This window comes from Empidonax traillii, unplaced genomic scaffold (assembly GCF_003031625.1).
Source record: "Empidonax traillii isolate 1590-97213 ecotype Southwest subspecies unplaced genomic scaffold, ASM303162v1 scaffold687:size894609, whole genome shotgun sequence".
Classification (NCBI taxonomy): domain Eukaryota; kingdom Metazoa; phylum Chordata; class Aves; order Passeriformes; family Tyrannidae; genus Empidonax; species Empidonax traillii.
The window spans coordinates 87,287-108,569 of NW_020955880.1; the positions used below are offsets into that span (position 1 = coordinate 87,287).

A 21,283-nucleotide genomic window follows, 5' to 3' on the forward strand; every position below is an offset into this window, starting at 1 on the left:
GACAAGGAACCTCATGCTGTTAAGCAAGTGTCCAGTTCTGGACTCCTCAGTACATGAGACATGGACATACTGAGTCAGTCCAACAGAGGACCTCTAAGATGATGAAGGAGCTGGAGTATCTCTCCTATGGCTGGAGTATCTCTCTTATGAGGAAAGGGTGAAAGAGCTGGGACTGTTCAGCCTGGATAGGAGAAGGCACAGGGCTATCTATCAATGTACATACACACCTGAAGGGAGAGTGCAAAGGGGATGGAACCAGGATCTTTCTAGTGGTGCCCAGTGACAGGACCAGAGGCAATAGGCACAAAGTGGAACACAGAGGGTTCCCTCTAAACATTAGGAAATGCTTTTTTTTTTTTCTGGGAGGGTGACTGAACACCAGCACAGGTTGTCCAGGGAGGTGATGGAGTCTCCATCCTTAGAGATACTCCAAGAGCCATGTGGACACAGTCCCGGGCAACCAGGTGGTCCTGCCTGAGCAGGGGGGAACAGCAGCTGACCTCAGGAGGTCCCTTCCAACCTTAACCATTCTACTGATTCTATGAGTCATGTCTGAAATTTAAAAAGGTGCTGTGCCAAGTTATTACAGTACTCCTATGTTTCTTCTCTGTAGTCACAATTTGCAACTGTGATAATGCCAAATGGAAACTCATCATTTGTGAAAAAGCCAAAGTGAAATCAGCAGAGTTGATAACGGAAGCTGTCATCATGTCTGAGTTTTATTTACTCTCAGTAACATTATCTGTATTTATATGACATGTACATGAGTATATAAGACGTACGTGACAATTCATTTACTGCAAAGTTTTAAACTGGCCTTAAGTAAGGACCTGATCAAATTCAGCAGTGGCACTAATGTGCGTCTTCAACGTCAGATCACACAGAATGTATTTTGCATCAATACATCATGATGTATTTTACATCCAAATACACAGAATGTATTTTACATCAGAATGTATTTTACATCAACTTGCTTTACATTAAGCAGGTTAGTAGTCAGAGTGGCAGTTTCACCCTTCAACTGAACTCCTCCGGAATGACTTATGCCATGTGTGACTGTGCCTTGAGTTGGAAAACTGTGGGCAAAAGCAGCAGAGGAGGCTTTATTTTACACTTCCTTATTACTTTTCCAGCTACCACCTTCATTTCCACCTGTTCCCAAAGCATGTTAGATCTGTTAAGTACACCCACTAAATATCAAATCAATTGTATAAAATAATATCTTGAAGGAAACACGAATAGAAGGGGAAGCAGATTGCAGCAGCAGTTTGTCATATCAGAGTTAAGTCATACTGTCAGTCTAAAGTACCAACAGATAACACAAGGCAGGCATTGCATGTTCCCAATGAAGCCATAATACACTCAGACTGCAAATGATCTTCTTAAATGTGGGGTTGTTTTCCAAATTTCAGTTTAATTTGAAGTAAACTCAAGCATCATGTTTGTTTAAACTCATTTTAGGTAAAAATAAGAATTTTCTTATGACTTCCAAGACAATGAAATAATGAGGACACTGGGGGGTCCACATTTGTATTTGAGGATTAAAAAAAAAAAAAAAACAAGCAGTGACACCAGGAAGTAGCATCTGACATTTAAACAACTGAAACACATCATAGCTCCTCATAATCTGCTGCAAACTTGGAACTTGTGAAAACGAACAGAGTAACTTACTCTGAATGACTGACGTTTAATCCCCTAGTTTGAATTTATAGGTTGTGTTTGTTTGGTTTTTTTTTAATTAGAAGGTATTCAAAGTACCATGTAGAGACCCTGACTTATTTAAGTAGCTCGAAAATAAAAAGCAATGTATTATTTCCAAAAAGTAGTAAGATTACTATTAATACAGCAGCAACACTTACAGGTAAGCTCAGAGCTTGCTTCCAGCCCAAGGAGCTTTCCATGTATGTAGCAGAAGTGCTGGTGTATGCAGTAGTAACTTAAGAGGAATTAGTTAACTCGGTTACGGTCCTTTCCCTCCTTCCCTTCGCTCCCGTTGCTCTCCACGGAGGAACACTGCCTTAGGGGGAAGCTCCGCTTCACCCCACGCGGGTGCAGGGCACCAGCCCCCGCCGCTCCCCGCTGGCCCACACCGGCCCTTGGACAGCGCCGGCCCTTGGGAACAGGGCTGTACCCGCAACCCGGACCGCTCCAGCTGCCGCCTCCCCGAGCGCTCAGCACCGGCCCCGCTCCCCAGCGCTGCCATTCTGGAGCTGCCCCAGCCCGCCACGGCCGCCTTCGGGACAACCCTTCGTTCCCCGGCGGGGCGGATGAGGTCCCTGTCCTTTTGCCGCTGCCCGGGAGAGCCCGCATAGGGCGCACCGCCCCTGTCGCCCCGCCCGTTCGGCCGACCCTGCGCCGCGGCCTCCGCCTCTTCCTCCTCCCACCAGCCCCGCCCGGCCCCGGCGGGCCCTCCCCGGAGCCCTCCCCGAGCGCAGCGGGCGCTGAGTGGCAGCCGCGCCGCCCCCTCGCACGGCGCGGCGGGAGGGGATGGGAGGGGGCCGCGGCCGAGGGGCGGGCCGGGGCCGCCCCCGAGGGCTGAGCGCTCCCGTCGGAGCCCCAGTCAGCGCCCGGCGGTCTCCAGAGGCGCAGGGGAGCATCGGGGGAGTTCGCGCTGCTGACTTCGCTCTGCCGGGTTCGGTGAGCGTCTGGGGCGGGACCCCGCGCAGGACGGCCCGAGCTGCCGAGCCCCTTCCCGGCCTTCCGGCGCGGCAGCACCGCCCGGGCGCTCCCAGACCTGGCGGGGAGCGAGGCCGAGCGAACTCGGGCCGTCCCCGGGGGGCGCGGAGTCATCGTCGGCAGCAGCGTGGGAGGTCCCGGGCGGCCCCCCGCCGGCTCCCCCTGCAGCCACCGCGGGCTTGTGGACAAACCCCGGGCTCCCCAGAGCCTTGCCCTTGCTCCTGTTCCCAGACTTTTACAGGCAATGCTCAAATCAGATCTTAAGGGCTGGCTTCTGCTGGCGCGGGAGGGGAAGTTGGTGGTGCCCTTTGTAGGATAAGCGCGGCGTGGCTGTTGGGACGGGAGTGTTTTTGCGGGCTGGCCGGCGCCGAGAGGGCCCCCCTGTCCGGGGCCGGAGAATTGCCGGTGCCGCCCGGGATTCCCTTCGGGAAGGGGCTGGAGCCGGACCCGCCCGTGCCGCGCATCCCCCGCGCTGCGGCCGCGGCCTGGCTGCGCTGGCAGATGTCCCTCTGACAAAGCGCTAAGGTCAAGTTTAAAACTGGAGGCAAAGTAACTTTTGTGATTGTATAATGGTTAAAAATACCCTTGCTCGTTTACTGGGAAGGTATTTTAATCTCTGTGTTTTCCGAGGACTGTTTGAAGGTTGAACTGAACTGTCTTCGTTTATTTATAACTTGATGTAGAAACATAATACAGAAATGCATTTACTTGTATCAGTGAAATATATTCTGATTTAGAGAAGCTTAATTTTAGCAACCAAGTTGTCATATTGCTGGTACTTTTAGCATCTCGTCGTGAATTGGAAGTGGAAAAAGTTGTTGGCTGAGTTATGTAGTATCTTTGGTTTTGGCTGTACTACTTACGTCTTTACAGGGACATCTTCAGGTCAGCACTGTGAATGAATTCTGTATTTATTCGGAATTAAAAACTATAGTTTGTGGTCACATACCTTCTATAATGCTCCTTGAAAGTTGTTTGACTTAGGGAAGTTGCTCTTAAGCAGAGTTACTGAATCTTACACTGTGGTTGTATATGCATATCTTGCTACTTCTGTCTTGTAAAAGCTAAACTTTCAGTGAGCACTTTTATTAAAGTTTACTTATTTAAGGAACTTTTTAGTAATGAACCGATATCCCCTCATTCTTTAGGAGAGGGCTTATAGTCAAAAGGCCTTCCCATGTATAGAGCCGTAAAGCCTTTCCCTCCCTGCATTAGTGTGGCATGTAAATACAATTTTTTTCAAAAAATGGATATAGTAGTAAATAAAGTAAGCTTATTTTGGTCCGTGTGTGTTTCAATTGGAAATGTCTATAAAGAGCAGCCTTGGTGGTGTCCACCATCTCATTTTCCATGCAGAGTTCTACATCTCTTCCTCTGTTTCTTTCTAATCTGTATTGTCTTTCTCTATCACCTGATTAGGTGATGGCAGTTAACCAGACCTTTGATCTAAGGTGAATTTTTCTATTATTATAGATATGTCCATAAAAAATTAGGGGCTAGTCTTTATTGCACATTTAAGTAGAATATTAGATTTAAAGAAGTTCTTTATATACAGCATTTACAGGATTGATTAATTAATTTTAGCATTTATTTACATTTGAAAATCGATTCTTATTTAGTTAGGAGAAAAGTCAGTCCCTGTTCTGGCACAATGCTGTATATATGGTCAGTCTCATTCAACAATAGCTGCCCATGTTTGGAATTACTCAGGAAAGTATAAATAAATCTTGAAGTTGCCATCCACCTTCTTGTCCTTTTTTTAGGCTTCTTGTTCAAATAATTATAGAAATACATTCAGATTTTAAGTTTTTACTTTGGTTTTACCTTGTGACCCTACTATCTGATAATTAATCATTATTCTCTTCTTTGGTAGCTAAAATGAATTCACCTCCTGATGCTGCTTCAAGTCCCTCTCACCCCCAGCAGCATCTTGGAAGGTCCCAGCTAAATGCTGCTCCTGTGGACCACAGGGAGAACACATCTTCAGAAGATTCTGCAACTACTTCAGTTCCTGGCTATTCCCGTAACAGAGAGAAAACTGAAAAAAATGGTAAGTATGAAAGCAATTTTTATGCTAAATTGGCTTACGTTAAGCATTGGGAGATTATTTTGTGTATATGTATTCTAAACTCTGTTTAAAGAGACACTGTAAAGTAGGAATGTAAATTTCTCCAGTTTCTTTTAACCTGTTGTTGTGGAAAAGACTTTTCTTCTGCAACTTATTTTGTGCGTATTTTCAGATTTTCCTGTCGAATTTTGCATATGTGTACAGAGCAAAAGGAAAAAAGTTTGCTTGAAAAATTAGCAGGAAAAATTAAATTTACCATAATGCTATTATAATTGCAATTTAATTTCTTTATTTGGCTAGATCACATGGTAACTATAGCTTTATTATGAATTCTAATGTGGATGCATAGGTACTATTGTAATGTATACTGAGGGAATAATCTGATATATGAAACCAGAATCGAAGTTAACATTAGCCGTCAGATAAGGACTTGAATTTACGATCATCATACACTGTGAAAGGCAGACTGAAGATTTTTTTTTTCCCCTCACTGTGAAACCATTGAGTTTAAAAGACTGTGGAAGCTTATGGGATGAAAGAAATGTCTTGTACGAAATATAAACCAAAAAATATCTGGGTCCTTTATTCAGCTGCTGAGTTCCAGTTTTAAATTCAGTTTGTAATCTAACACTTGTGAAAGACACTCTTGTGTTCAAGGTCTAGAAAAATGACTGCTCTTTAACTTTCTTTAAAATTTGATTTTTGAATGTGAAACTGCTTCTGTGCCTGTCCTTAGACTCACAAATATGAGTCACCCTGTTGAAGGTAATAAGGCTGTCCAAGAGTTTAAAATTATTAAATGTGTGAATATCTAGGTGGCAGGAATCAGATGCAGCTGAGCTCTGCACTTAGTTCATGCCAATATTGTGGCTGTGTTAGCACATCTATTGTGTGCATCTAATTCAAAATTGACTGTTGGAACCTTCTGGGTTCTTTGCTACTAAAAGGCACATTTCAGATGGAGGAAATTGGGTTTTTTGGATACCTGAATTTCTAAGATTCCTCAGTTTTCATTAACAGTTTTGTCATCTAGCCCACCTGTAAAAAATTGAGAGATTAGGAAGACTTGAGCTTCTAACATTAATTACATAATTATTAATTTAGAATCAGTGCTAACAGGTATGTTTTCTTTCATTTTTCATTCTCCATATTCATATTATAGTTGCTATTCTTTCCCTGTTGAAGCATTTAAGAAACTGGAGAATGACTGTGGGCTTAGTTATAATGCGATTTGAAAGAGCAGTACATAGGTTTCTGTTATTGGTGCCCACAGTCATGCAAGATTCTGAAAATTAATGCAAGCATTTAGTGGTGTTTTGCACATAGCTTTTGTCAGGTGTTTTTTTCTGGGTAATTTGGAGATTTCCTTATTCTATACAAATACTGGGCTTTTAACATCATACTGATTTTTATCCCAGTTCTTTTCACAGGCCTGTGTGTTTACTAATGATCTCTACCTATGCGATTTTGTATTAGAGACGCTCTTGTATGTGCCCCTATAAAAGAGGACTTTTGAGTATTGATGTACATCTCGATTTCAGTTGTGACTCATTCCTGATTGCTTTAAGTCTCTTGCCATTAAAATATTATTGGTGTCTGTTGCTACTGTCACTGCCCTTTCCATCCCTGTCTTAACATATGCAAGTATTTCATGCAGCAGAATGAGCTACCATTGCCATTGTGTCATGCCGGAGTCTCAAACAACCAAGATTTTAGTGGATTTATGTGGACATGTCTTCAATAACATGTAATGCAGTATTTTTTTCTACAATTCTTTTAGAGTTATGCAATTTGTCATAATGCTAACAGTTTTTAGAATGGAAAACTTTTTTAAAAGAAGCAAATTAGAGAATTTTTTTTCCACCTACAGCAGCACTGATCATCAGGGCTTAAAAATGGGGATTTTAGTAGGATGTCAGAAAGAGGTGCAAATAGAAGTACAAATTCACAGAGATGTATGTGCATATAAAAACAAATATGAAAGAAAGTGATATCTCAAACAGAAAATTGGCACTTTGGCAATTTTCTGAATATAACTTACAGAGAAAGTATTCCTTGGAATCACTAGGGCCTTTAGCAATAAATAACGTTCAAGTTGCTGATAGGTCTAGGGAGAGCAAAGGATTTGGTTTCTTAGCAATGGCATGTTGTGGTTTGATTGTATAAAAGGAAATCTGCGCTGGACCAGATATTCTGAAAAGGGGTCTGCTGATTTCTTTCTTGGAAGATTAAGTCAGTTATTTTGAATAGTCACTATGATCATGACTAACTCTGAGTGACGTAAAGGAGGACAGGAAAGACCAGCCCATCAGTGTACAGAAAGCCATCTCAATAAATATTATCAAATATGTAGAGCACCCCTCTTTAATGATGACTTTAATGTCTTCCACAAAATTATACAAACTTAAATTTGTGATAGAAGTAATTTAATTTTTAATAAATCAGCTATGATTTCTGTTACAGATTGTGAGATGTGCAATGTACGTCTCAATTATCTTGAAAGGCAGTTTTATCTCGGGCCTATCTACCACGCACCCATGTGCTCTTCCCCCTAAAGAGGGTTACTGGTATCCTGGGCTGCAGTAGTCAAAGAAACGCCCCACATGTGGAGGGAGATTCTTCCCCTCCACTCAGCACTGGTGAGGCCACACCTGGGGTGCTGGGTCCAGTTCTGGGCTTCCCAGCGCAAGAAAGACATGGATTGAAAGGGCCAGAAAGACGATGAAGGAGCTGGAGCATCTCTCCTGTGAGAGAAAGCTGAGAGAGCTGGGGTGCAAAGAAGATGGACCCAGAATCTTTCCAGTGGTGCCCAGGGACAGGACCAGAGGCACTGGACATGTACTGAAACAGTAGAGGTTCCCTCTGAACATCAGAGGAAACTTTTTTTTGTTTTTGAGGGTGACCAAGCACTGGCACTCTCAAAAGCTTGGCAGGGAAGGTCTCAGAGCATCCATCCTTAGAGATACTCAGAAGCCATGTGGACACTGTCCTGGGCAACCAGCTGTAGTTGGCCCTGCATGAACAGAGGGGTTGGAACAGGTGACCTCCAGAGGTCCCTTCCAACCTCAACCATTCTACCAGTTCTTTTAATATTCTTGCCAAAGTATCTGCATTTCTGATGTGTGCATTTTCTTCCAGCCTTTATTTATACCTACTGTGTTTTAAGGCCATAGAATCGAAGTGAATGTTAAGTAATTTGTTTCCCGGAAACACCCATCAGCTATTCCTGTAGCATTATCCATATCTTGCAGCATAATCCAGCAAATTAATGAATGCCCTGGCTCTGATTCAGTAAAGCACTTAAACACACACATATCCTCAGCTGCTAAGGTACTTTCTTGGGGTCAAACTCCTATACAACAGGTTTTTTCTTAGCAATCCTTAATTCCATATTCTGCTAATGTATCATTGGATAGTGTTTATCTTATTCTTCATATAATTCCTTTAACAAGGTAACAGTGCTTTGAGAATTTATGAGCTAATCAAATCGGAATTTAATGAAAGAATATTCCACTGTCAGGATAATTTATAGATAACTCGTTTTACTTAGTTAAAAAAGTAAAGGAGCGTATTCATATTTCTACCCAAAACTGTTACATTCTGCCTACATATGTTACTGGGGTTTGTGTATGTGTTAGGAATAGAATTAATATGAATACATCAGCTCTCATGTTTACAAACAAATGAGAAAAAAAAGTTGATACTCTTTCAAGGATATTCATGGACAGGAAGTTTATTAGTGAGCAAAGCATGTACACTACTAATTAGAGCTCCTGAAATTTTAAAACCACTGAGTCATCAGTATCCATGTAAGCAAATTACAGTAGAGTTCGCGTATAGCAAGGAAGGTCAGTGTCTGCTAGTGGAGCCATTTCTTCCACTTGTACACAGAGCAGAGAGGGAAAAAGCACCTTCAGCATGGTGACTTAGCATGTGGGTATCTGTAGTGCTGCTGCTATTAATGTAATGTTTTTTGAAAGAGATGCCTGAATCCACACTCCGGGTAAGTGGTCTGTATTGCTGAGCTAGAAAGTAGATTTATGTGGCCAGTGGATGTTTTACTTTTGATTCAGATGAAAGGAAAGCAGAGTTGAAAGAAACTTCTCACAATACAAGGGTGATCAGATACTTGTCTGGGATGTCAGGATTCAAGTAGCTGCTTCAAGCCAGCCGCAACGGTAACTTGAACTGGACTGACTCTCACCCCAGGGGAACATTTCATTGTGCTACAGGTTATCTGGAAGAGCTACCATTTCTTGTAATGCTTAAGGACTTCCAAGCATGTAAAGTGTCTTTCTTAAAAATTGACTGTCTGCCAGTGAGCAGGTAAAAGAGGTCATACTAGGATAGAGAAACTGGGGTCACTGTGAGGATGATACTTGTCGATGTGGATATGACAGATTTTATTTGGTTTTTACATCATTCATGCACATTTGCTAGCCAATGAGGTTGGAGAGGAGGAATTGCAAAGCTAAGTTGCTGTGCTTGAAGAAGCATCTTGTTGGTTAAGGAACTAATTTTGGCTTTGTTTTGCTTATGCAGAGTTCTGCGTGTATTTAGGTTATGAGGCTTTTTTAATATCTCTTGGGAAGAATAATTATTTGAGTGACTTAGGATTCATAAATAGTAAAAAAAAGGTCTTCTAAACAATTTGTGGTGCATTATAACAATTTACAACAGTGCGTCTCCAACACATTGTTAAATGATAGCTAACAAATAGGGAACCTCTCTAATTTACAAATATTTTCCGAGTGTTACCCTCTTCCACTTCAGGTTACAGAAAACCTTTGCTTCAGAGCTCCACTGTAGCATTTCTGTGTCTTTACTTTCTGGGAGTTTGCTGTTATAGACTAATTCTTGAGGCAAAATGAAATGTTTGTGCAAAGCTTGAAGAAATCTCAGAAAAACCTTTGATTGTTTGAAGGGGCATATTATGTCTTGAAGTATGAATTACTTAACAATTTCACTGTCAGTTTATTAATGCCCCTTCAAACTTTACCTGTAATTAGTAAGGCTCCTGGAAAGCTCATTTGCCAGGCATTGCTGTGGGGGAGAAAGGATTCTATCCAAGCAAAAGTTAATGACTGTATTTTTTGATAAAATTTTGAGACATCATCATAGTTGCTGCAGAACAATGGAAATTGGCTTTTTCAGTCTGCTGTTACTGTTGTCGATAGCATGCTGGTGGTTGTAGCGTATGTAGCAGTAGGATTGGACACACGTTTATTTGAAGAAAGATTCTCCATCTTTACCTCTTCTACTATTTGCAGAAATGGCTTTTTTTTCTGCGGATAACAAAGATACTGTTACTGCTAACAATTTTTTGCATTCGCACAATGAACCAAATTAAGAAAAATGCCCTAGCTCAATCATCACCCATTATTTTTCAGGTGCATAGTTTTCCTAATCTGTTTGATAACAAAATGTTTTTTTCTAGCGTAGTCCTAGGGTGTTGGAAGGATAGAAATGAACAGTTGAAGGGGAAGAGCTATGCTCAAATTTTTAAAGTATGTAAAGAATGGGAATGGCTCTATAAATTGTTTGGTGCTAAGGATTTGAGGTTTCTAGTGGCTGGAATACAGTCTTTCAATTAAGTTTCCTTCAGAAGGAATCCAGTATTTGTGTTCCAACTGTGCAAACAAAATGAGTTAAATGGGGACTGTTGAAAAGTTAAAAAGACATTCCTTATCTGTACCAATTCTCTAATACAATGCATCTGCACTCAGCAGCAGCCAGCCCCGCTAACTTCTGGACATGTTTTGCAACAGCTTTGGAGGAAAACATTGGGAAATACCTAATACCTGTACATGCATCTTCAAATAAAACTGCAACAAATCCCTGTAGTGACAGGAGTCAAGGAGAGACTTGGAGTCTCTTGTGCTGCTGGAGGGCTCCTTGCAGCAGCAGCAGGCTCACCTCATTGCAAAAGGTATGATAGTGGAAATTGTAAACTGGGAGATAAAAGGAATCCTTTGCAAAGTTAGGTAATTATTACGAGTGCTTACTTAAGACACTGTGGATTTGCTAAAGAGTTGCAATGGGCCTTTTTTAAGGACCGCTCTGTTTTGATGGTAATCTAATGAACTGCTGGAGTGTCTCTGTGGTGAACTGCTCAAACTGCAGAATTGCTGAAATTCCACGTGCAATTATGCAGGTTGTTATGATAACTTTAGTTCTGCAACACAAAAATTTGTGGGCTTGGTGAGGTTTATGGTCTCAACTCCTTCGTGCATTGCTTTTCTGTAGGTAGAATTTTTTTTTTTTTTATGGGTGGAGAGGGTTAATAATGATGATTATCAACTGAGAAATCACAAAAGAGTTAGTTTCTTTGTTAGTCTTCAGTTGTAGGCCATGATAGATTTATCCCAGCTCATCCATAAAGGATTTAGTCAGCGATGCATGCGTAGAAAAGGCAGCAGGACTGTCTCGTTAGTTGTGTGTAAAATTATTTTAATGACTTTAAAAGATCATTTTACAATAATAGCTATGCTAGAAAAAAATAACTTTTTAAAATTTTTAGTCTATAATATCATCATTCTTAGTCTTCCACCTACATGGGTTTTTTTTATTGCTCTCCTGACAATTTACCTTCATTTTGTGGGGGTGCAGAAGTTGTTCCCATTTCGATTTAATGCTATTTGATGACTTACAATTGTGGTATGACTAAGAGTATTACCATATCTACAAATGCATTGTGCCTCTCAGAGAAAGCAGAGTTGAGTCCTAGACTTCAACACCTTTGTCAACAAATATTATTCGCTTCTCTCCCATCCCTGCTATCACCTTTAAGAGTAGAATACCTGCCAAAGTATGCTAATATAAATACTTCTAGTTGTTCTTGGGACAACTAGGACCATCTTAAGATCTAACTATGAGGGTTAAAGGGCATACAAAAAAATTATCCAGTGCACTCCTAGTTGTACCAAGCCCTTACATTGCAGTTAAGAACACAGGAGACTTCAGAATGGATGAAAGAATTCAGCACTCACGGAGGAGCAGCTAAGTATCTAAAGTTAATAAAACCTTTTTTCAAATCAATGATGTTTGTTGAAGAAAGTATTTCTTCTTCTCCAGTCAGTTCCTCTGTGTCATTATATTCTATATGTACAAATCATATTTATGACATGTGACACTTGATGCCAGCTTTTAAGTGGAATGTCAGTCTTTCCAGAAATTTTACTCCTACACAGTTACTGCACACAATACCACTGAACTTTTGGAGCTTGTGAGAAAGGAGTAGGAGGATTTCTCTAGAGCCTCCGACTAGCTCTACTGAACACTGAAACCTACAGTACAATCAAGTGACACTCAAAAGCTATTAGAACCTTCATTTATTGTTACAAAATGTACAGATCAACTTTTTACAGAAGTACATTGATAATGAACTACTACCACATTCTACCCATGGATGAGTCTGTTTTTCCTGAATGAAAGAAATCAGACATCTTTCACTTTGGAGATAAGCTTACATAGCATCTCCTAACAAATGAAATTATTTTTGTCACTAGCATGTATATGCCCTTAGTCCTAAGAGTATCTTGAGACTCTAGAAAGCTTGTTTCATAGTGAAAACAAAATGTGTAATAAAAAGCTGGTGCAGTCCTCCAAAACTGTTGGATTTTGTTATTAACTTAGCAGATTTGTTCTTGCAGAAAGAACTTTTCCTGCATAAAATCCTCTCTAGCACTGTATCAGAATTATGACCATACACTTCCAAAAGGGACTGGAGGTATGTTGTATAAGTTGTGACTTCCAAAGAAATAGGGAGATTTTGCACAAAATGTATTCTGCTCTGTCTATTTTGATTCATATCCATGGGCAGGCAGCCCTGTAAGCTTTCATTTTCCTACTTTTTCTTGATTATTTATTGCTTGAAAAGCATGCTTCCATTATTTAGTTTGTATGTGCATGCATTCTTGTTGCCCACTTCCTACCTAATATTATAACAGTTTCTCTGTACTGGCAAATGAGCTACTACTGAAAATTCACCATAAAATTATTTTCTATAGCTAGTATATTTAATTTGTGAAATTCTTAAAGGAAATTCACTCCTCTAATGTAAATTAACTCCACATTTGCAACAGGCTGTTATTCCTGGTGCTTCAGTCATGCTTTGTTTCTTTTTGGGTTTTTGTGTGTGTGTGTGTGTGTTTTTGGGTTTGTTTTGGTTTTTGTTTGTTTGGTTTGTGTGGTTTTGTTGCTGTTGTTTGTTTTGGTTTTTGTTTGTTTGTTTGTTTTTGTTTGTTTGTTTTGTTTGTTTTTAGTAGCACAAAAAGACCAGGTGATGATATAATCCTATCATAGTTTTGGACAGTGTAGCAAAGCCCCTGCTGACTTTGTAAGAAGCTGTAACAGTTTCTGACTATACTCTAGCAGTAATGGAGGTAATGAGAAAGGTAAATAATGGAGGAGTAGAGAACAAGCCTGATGAAAGCTGAGGTACAGGAGACAGAATTCACTTAGAGCAGTGGTTTGAGAATCCCATTCATTTGTCCCAATCTGAAAGATGACAGTGCTTCGAAGTAGTCTGCAAATACAAGTTCTTGCAGGTGGGTTCACTTTAGCAGCTGAATGCTTAGTTTTCAGGAACCCAAATGATGCTTTCTCTCTTTTAGTTAATTTTAGGGTATTTCTACTGAAGGTATTGAAAGCCAGGGAACACATTTCAGGGCCCTGAAGTGCAAACTGAGGCTGACTGAGGATGAAATATTAGTATTAAAAAATTACTGACTTTCAGGAAGTTGATTCATTGTAGATATTTATGGTAATAGTTAAGGTGATGCAGGTCCTTTCTGTGCTCCACCCTAAATTCCTTTGGCACAGGATTTATAACATGGTTTTGAGCTGTTACTGGCTGTTTCTTTTTCAAGCTAATCCAGTGCTGCATTAGATAGCTACATTTTAATTTTTTCTATGATGAAACTTGTGGCACAGAGTGCATTTATAATTCTAGAACAGTTAGACCCTATCTTCAGTGCTTTTATTAATATTAAGAATGAGATAAGCTTCAAATGTTTCTCTTCTGAGGCATGTTCTTATGGAAATCTCTACACATAAAAAAAGATGAAATAAAAATCCAGCTTCAAGTTCATCATAATGAAAGTTATGGAAGAGGCTTTTTCAAATACAAATAATTCTATATCTGTCTTTTCTGTGTCGTGTCTGTCTCCACCTACACATTGATTTTTTCATCTTACCTTGTGGAGCGTGGTGGGAGGAAAAGAGCTTAGTAGTGAACATAGGTTATTCATACTAGTATCCTCTCACAGTAAAAGCAAGTAATTTTCCTTACAATTCAGACAGGACTCCCTTTCAGATTCAATTACAGTAAAGCCTACATGCTAAGGCAGTAAAATGATTTATACCTGAAGCTTCAAGTAAGTACAGTGCTGTGCAGTGTGACAAAGTTCAGTTCAGACATCACTACTCTTCAAGGTATATGGAGAATTTGTTCATGTGTGGGAGAAGATCTAATGTCAAAGAAGACATTCTTCCCTCCCTGCTCCCACCCCAGTAATTTAGCTGGTTCAAATATCTGTGGATGAAAGCTTGTTCCCTACTTCTCTATCAAACATCTCAATTATTCTTGTCAGTTAATTATATGAAGCTGAGAGAGACACCTGACATCTGTGACTTCTTATGAGTAGAAAACCCACGTATGTTATGTAGTGAGCTTCTGGAATAAAGGTAGTAAAACCACAAAATACAGTTTTTCTTCCTGTGGATGCCATCCACCTTTTTCTTATCTCCTGCCTGAACTAACACAGGAGTGTTACAGTTTGTGAAGGCTCACAGTAGTTGCTCAGTCAATGCTCAGTGTTAATACTGGAGAATGTGATAGGCTTTTTCAAGTTCAAGATTCTTGTTATCTTTTTCATGACAATCCTTCACACTATCAGTTACAGCAAGCCTCTTAGAGCCAGGGAGCTTTTTCTAAATGCAGTCCTTACTTGATTTTATTCATGTTTTACTGAGATGTTAAATGTGTTCAATACCAGCTGTTTCCTTCTCAGAATGTTCTTTAGCACCTTCAGCCTAGAAATTTTCTTGTTCAACGGTGAGGTCTTAGTATTGTGCTTTCTGTGTTTTTTTTTTTCTTTTACCCTTAATTTGTCCAGTTGCTTTTAAAACTCATGTAAGTATTTGGTGTTTATCCATTTATGCCCTTTAGTTTTTGGATTTGGAAGGACATTGAATAGGCTCTCTGTTTACCTTGTCCATTTTGTAAATTCTTCCCTTAGGTTTTTTCCCCCACGTTATAAAGACCTGATAATAGTGTCTTACTAGCACTGAGCTGTGTTTTTCAGAAAACACTGTGTAATAACTCCAGGATGTTATTCTGTGTGGTAATAGTTCAGATCTTATCCCTATGTGTGCAGTGATAATGTTACTTCTTGGTTTGCTGTGTTTCACCTGGCCTTTTATCGCATAATCAGTCATTAAATCCTTCTGCAGATTTTTGGGGGGTTTTTGTTTGGTTTGTTTTGTTGTTTTTTTTTTTCCCTGAATAACAGAGAATCATAAACAGACTTTGGCATCTCTATGTTAGCGTCCCTTTTTTTTTATTCACATATAAATGCATTGAATTATATAAGCCTTACTGTATATACCTGTGTGTCTAAAGTGATCATCTTTCCCCTGGGAGAATGAAAGCTGTGTATTTCTATTCTTCATATTTTATTATTTATGAAACAGGCTACATTCAAATTTGTTTAGAGGACTTCTGTGAGAGGCCTTACTAGTGAGTTAGGAGATAGAAATATGAGTTGGATGTACCTGTCCAACCTTTTGACTCCTTCAGGGATGTCTTATGTAAAGGCTTTTTTTTTTTTTTTCTCAATTAGGAAAAAAATAAAGGGTTTTCTGTCTTTTGGTTTTTCTGACTACTTAACTCATAAAGTTATTTATTAAATGTATTTAAAATCATGTGTCATTCCTAAATGTATAACTTTCTGGGATGAAGTTGATGCCATTGTTGCTGCTTTCTGGCCTTTTTGTTGCCCTGATTTTTGTCAGTGTGCCTTAGTCATCTTTATTCAAACAAAAGAACAAGGAAACTGCATTTAAAACCCTGTACTTAAAAAACCTAAAATTTGCAAGATCATTTGTGAGGCTTCTAGCCATTGCTTGGCTCACTTTGCTGGGCCACCTTGGTAACAGTTTACACCTATGGCAACTATCAGATCTTCTCATGGAATAGTGGAAATGTTTATGGGGTTTTTTTTTGGTGTGTATTCAATAAGCTTGGAGGTGTATTCTTAATGGGTTGGAATGAATGTATCACTTGTGTTGTGCAAATACTTAATTGTTCCTGACTATTTTCAGTCATTTGGCTGTACTAATAAAATGGGAAAGCCAATCCTGAAAGCTTGTTTCATATTTTGTCATCTTGGATCTTTTATTCTCCCCAACACATGGTCTTTTGCCTCCTCCTCCTGCACAACCCTGTCACTTCTTTTTCTGAGCCTAAATGAATGCTTGTAGTCATGATCATATAAAGTGTGTATGCCGTACAGATTTCCTTCATACTCTTAGTGTGGATGTTGCTTAATGCATTAATCTTTTGTTCAGTAGAGTTTCCATGAGCTTTAGTATGTACTTGTAAAACCTGTAGTTTCTTTTAAACTTACATGTTTTGTGTGAATACTTCATTATTGCTTCCTGTACTCTCCATTTTCCTTTTTTGCTGTTCTCATTAGCTTTTCACTGTTCAAAGCACTTAGAAGTCCCCAACTTGTGTTTGCTTAAAAAAATGATGTGTTGTGCATGATAATATAACTGTCTCGGGGCTGTCCTCCAATAACTGTGGAAGCAAATAAAATCTTTAAGCTCAAAAAGCATAAGAAATTGTGATCCTCTAAAATATCATTTATTCTCTTTGTTACTCCTTGTTCGTGGTTTTTCTCCTCTTGTTTAATCTGGAATTCAGATCAACTGTAGCTGTGACCTAAATCAGAAAGCTGTGTGCACCTGGCCAGGGGGTGGTAATAGCCGGCAAGGTGCTAAAAACTCCCTTGTGCTGGGTAAATCCACTCCGCTGAGAGCTTTAATGTGTTTGTGTAGGAAAGTAAATCAACAAACACTTTCATTATTCAACATACACTCTGTTGGTTCTTTCTGCATGAAATAACTGTAGTAGGGGTTTTTTTGAAGGAAGACAGAGGTTAGAAGAAAATTGAAGATGTTTCATGTGATGGGTACATCACGTAACATGCATACATATGTGTGTATGATCCATTCTATGTATATACACACAACTAAAATCTTCTTGTCTGTGAAAGGAGTATTATTTATGTGCCTTTAATGATTCTGGAATTCAAGAATGGAAATGTCATACATACACAATGCCACTTAAAATGCTGGATTTTTGGAAGCAGTGTTAGTCTGAAATGTGTGTAAAACATTTTTTCTAAATACGTGATCAGACAAGTCAGCCAACTACAGTGATGCACATGATGTGTTTCACTTGTACGTGTTAAGGGTATTAGAAAGGTTGGGAATCTATTGCATCTGTTATTGATTTGTGCTGGAATACTAGCACAAACAGTTAAAACCCCGCTGTATTCTTGTTTGTCTGTAAAATCTTTTGCACTGAAAAGATTTCTTACCTAGACTGTGTAAGTCCATTCGTCAAAATCTTGTATGCATGTTGAAGAGTTTGTTGGGTTTTAGTCCTTGATACAGTCCAAAGATGAGGCCTATATGTGTTATTTAATCTGTGGTGACATCTTTCTTTTGTGACCTAAAAATTCTAACCACTGGTATCTTGTAATGTCACTTGGACTAATCCCCTACTGTGGATTAACTGCCTTTTTATCAATTTAATGGCTCAATTTCCGAGGTAGGGGACAATAATTGCATTCTAACATAGCATTCTTTAAAAAACTGAAATGTTTCCTTCAGCAACATTTCCTATTTCTGGTCAAAAGCTAACAAACAGTAAAAAGGCTGCCTATGCCAAAATGAATGCCAAATTTTCATTTGAGATTATAGCAGCAACAGTGGAATCCTACTTTATGCAGCCAATGTGCCAACTAATGTGTAAAGTTTCAGAAAGTAAATAGTTGCCTTTAGTATTCACCAGCCTGTTTACAATCTGCTTACATAAACAGCTGTGTTTAGACTTCCATATTCTGAGTATTTTTCCTGGAGTTGTAAAACATACTTTTTACTAGTGAACAGAAATTATTCTAGTAATGTGTTTCTAGTACCTTTGAAGTCTAGTTAATAACAGTAGGTTTTCGCTTACTCTTCTTCTGAATGCTGTGTATGATTGTGAAATGCATACAGATCTTTATCAGTTTCATTGTACTGAGTCTTTTTTAATAAATGCTTTAATAAAATGGGTTTCAAGTGACAGCTTCAACCTGTTAAATGAAAAGCCTGTATATCAAAAGTGGATATTTCTGTAGGACCTCAGAGATTTAAATGCTTTCTGTAGTATGATGATATAAATGCAGCAAACTCAAATACATCTGCTTCATCCTTTGCAGATCACAAATTAATTTTTTTCCTTTTTTTTTTTGAGTGGGAGTGAGAAAATTAAAAGTATATCAAGTCATTTTATATTTTAAGCTTGAGACTTCGTAACATAGAATAAAAAAGAAAAAAATAATTAATGATGCTATTGTTCCAGTATCCACTGACTAATTTGTGTTGCATGACCTGTCTAGGAAGGTAGAATTCAGTAAATTGGTAACTGAACTGTAGAGCAGTCTGATGGTGAAATAAGGTTTATGTAAGGTCTTGGTGGCAGAGTAGGAACTACAGCTGATATTAAGTACTAACCACCCCTCCACACCCCTTAATTCTGTCTTAATTTGTTTCTCACATGAATGCTTTGTGCCACCTAAAACTTGGGTGCTTTCATTTGAATTCCTGCAGTGCTTGTGAACCTTGAATAACTGATAGACTTCATTGGCTTGTATAAATGCACCTGACACCAAACAGCTAGTGAAGTCTATTTTAATTGTCATAAAAGATACATGAAGTTTTGCAAGATGAATGTTCCTGTCTTCTGGAAATTTTTATATTCAAGACAGAGTAGAATTTGACATGAAAAAGACATGAGTTTTTAGCAAAGCTGGAAAATAAAAGCTTCTGCTGACAGCATTTTCATTACAGTGCTCTTATGTGGGAGGAATACACATCAAGGCATTTTCTGACTAAAAACATGCTTAAGAACAAAGGTGATAAGTTATAGATCACCACTTTTTATTGTATTTTTATGGTGAGTGCATATGCTCTTGTACAGTGTTTGTTCTAGGGTTGAGCTGAATTGAAAGAAAGTCTGTATTGTCCATCCTTGTTCCAGAATGCACTTTGACTGTGTTTTGGACCTTTAACCTTCAGACACTGACCTATATACTTCTATGAGGACGTAAATTGATATGGCAGCCATGAAACTAGTCATTCATGCTTAACCTGTTTACTTATCTTTCTTTTAAGCAAAGGAAGAAGATTGCCAGTTATTAGAAATGGTACTAAGATATACTGAATTTGATCTCGACAAATTGTTCCTCCACAATCCTTGCCCTACAACTACAGAACCAGCCCCCAGACGTATTTTTAATTAACTAGGTGTTATTTATATTTATAGATCACGTGTGAAAGTACATAGAATTAATAGCTGGGTGGGAGGGATTGGGCAGTAGGTTGAAAATAATAGCAGAAAGTGTTTCTTTTCCCTGGCAATCAGCTCTGGTAAAACAAACATTTCGACGAGTTTGCTGCAATAACAACACTTTTTTTTTTCCCTCATTGAAGGTGATATTTCATAAGGCTGCATGTTTTTAATTTTTCTCTTTTTTTTTTCCATCTTCTCAAAGACCACTATTTACATGTTAATCTGCAATGTAATTGCCATAAAGGAACTATATCCTGGTGGTGTGAAATATCCCTGTTTTGTTTCTTCAGCTTTGTATTGTAAAAAGTATTCTTATCTAATGCATTTATCTGAGCAAGATAGAAGAGCTGGAAGGGATCAGTTGTGCCATGCTCTTATGTGTGGCAAGTGGAGCAGGAGAAAAAGAAAGACACTTTGCCATGTAAGCTGCCAGACTACTGCCTTTCTTATAAGCATTTTTATCAGTTTAGCAAACTGCTTTTTATAGTTAGGGTTTTTTCTTATGTGTGTAAATTCCACCTAATTAGCTAACACTGACTTCTGAATGGTGCCTCCTGTATTATCCAGAGTATCACTGAAATATTTGTGGTATTCTCAACATGCAGAAAACCCTGAACAGAAAAAAATGCATTCCCAAGACAGTAGTGCTGAAGGGGTTAATGAATATGAAAGCACAGAAAGAAACAGAAAAGTACTGCCTTGCCCAGCTTGTTTCATTTGGGTGGGATAGGTGGATGAATATTATGCTTCTTTCAAACAGTATGCTCCTTCCTGTAACTTCTTGTTTATTGTTACAGAGAGCCCCTGAATGATGTCTGCTGGTGTGAGCGGTGCCATCTGGAAAACAGGCTTCTGACTTGTTTAGAGTTCAGTCCTGTTGGTTATACATCAGCACAAGGACATTAAGTAGTTAACTTTGCTTTGGGATGCTGTTTGCCTATTTTACAATAATATTTTTGCACCTTTCTGAAAAGACCAAGTACTAAATAAAAATTGTTTTTCATTATGTGCCTTGTTTAGCCAAACAACATGTTATAATCTGGCATTAGTACTTTTCCAAGTGGAGCTTGGCAGACAAAACTGTGACATGATGAAGAAGAAATCTTACATCATGGTTTGCTCTTATTAAAATACATCCATTTTAATGAAAGTGTTGGCTTGTAGCCAGTTCTTGTTTGAAAATAGTCCCAGTACCAGCGACAATAAAGAATGTAAGAAGCCCTGTTCTTCAGGAGACTGTTTGGAATTGGGTTTATTTCTTCCTTCCTCCCAACCACTGAAAAAGAGCTGGTACTGAATGGCACCTCAGTTGGCAGGGCTTCTTACCAGCTTCTGGTGTTGCTGCTGTTCAAATTTGGCCATCTCATAAAAAGTCATCTCATAAAAAAGTAGTAGTTGTGACCTTTGTCAGCTTTTCCACTAAACCTCTTCTTCGTTCATCAAGTAGCACGCAGCATGATGTTCTTTGCAAACACTGGACGTCAGATAAAACTTTCAAGCCTTTTTCTCTGTGATTGACTGGTGAAGCAGTACGATGCTTTTGAAGAAAAGAATTGTTTAAGTCTTTATGGGTACAGTAGATGGGAAGGGAGAAAAAAAATCAGGTGGAGTGTGGAGCAAGACAAAAAAAATAGTGAGGTTTGGAGGATATAATCACTGTTAGTTTCTGTATGCTCCAGAGACTGAGGAGCTGAGCTTTCAAATATACTGGACATGTTTTAAAGGCCTGTTAACTTTTCAAAACTCTAGGAAAGGTTCCAGTACTAAATAAAGAGCCTGACAGGTGAAAGACTAAAGTGTTATCAAGAATAGTTAAATACAAAAGCTGATCTGTACTACATGTGCTACGTGTGGTCATTTGTTTTAATGAATATTATATTGAGAAAGGAATTTTGTGAAAGTAAATGAGAAAC

General features: G+C 39.0%; 1 protein-coding gene across 3 annotated transcripts in view; it reads left to right on the forward strand.

Annotated features, from left to right (window-relative positions):
* Nucleotides 1-2,359: 2,359 nt before the first annotated feature.
* The window catches only part of WFS1 (wolframin ER transmembrane glycoprotein), a 35,026-nt gene continuing 16,102 nt past the window's right edge, over nucleotides 2,360-21,283 (forward strand). The window contains exons 1-2 of one of the 3 annotated variants that reach the window (XM_027899746.1): nucleotides 2,360-2,440; nucleotides 4,549-4,726. In XM_027899746.1, coding sequence (XP_027755547.1) covers nucleotides 4,555-4,726 — 172 coding nt within the window. In that variant the 5' untranslated portion in view covers nucleotides 2,360-2,440; nucleotides 4,549-4,554. Of the gene's footprint in view, nucleotides 2,441-2,506; nucleotides 2,638-3,183; nucleotides 3,202-4,548; nucleotides 4,727-21,283 lie in introns of those variants that run through there. The other 2 variants (XM_027899745.1, XM_027899747.1) reach the window with 2 other exon arrangements.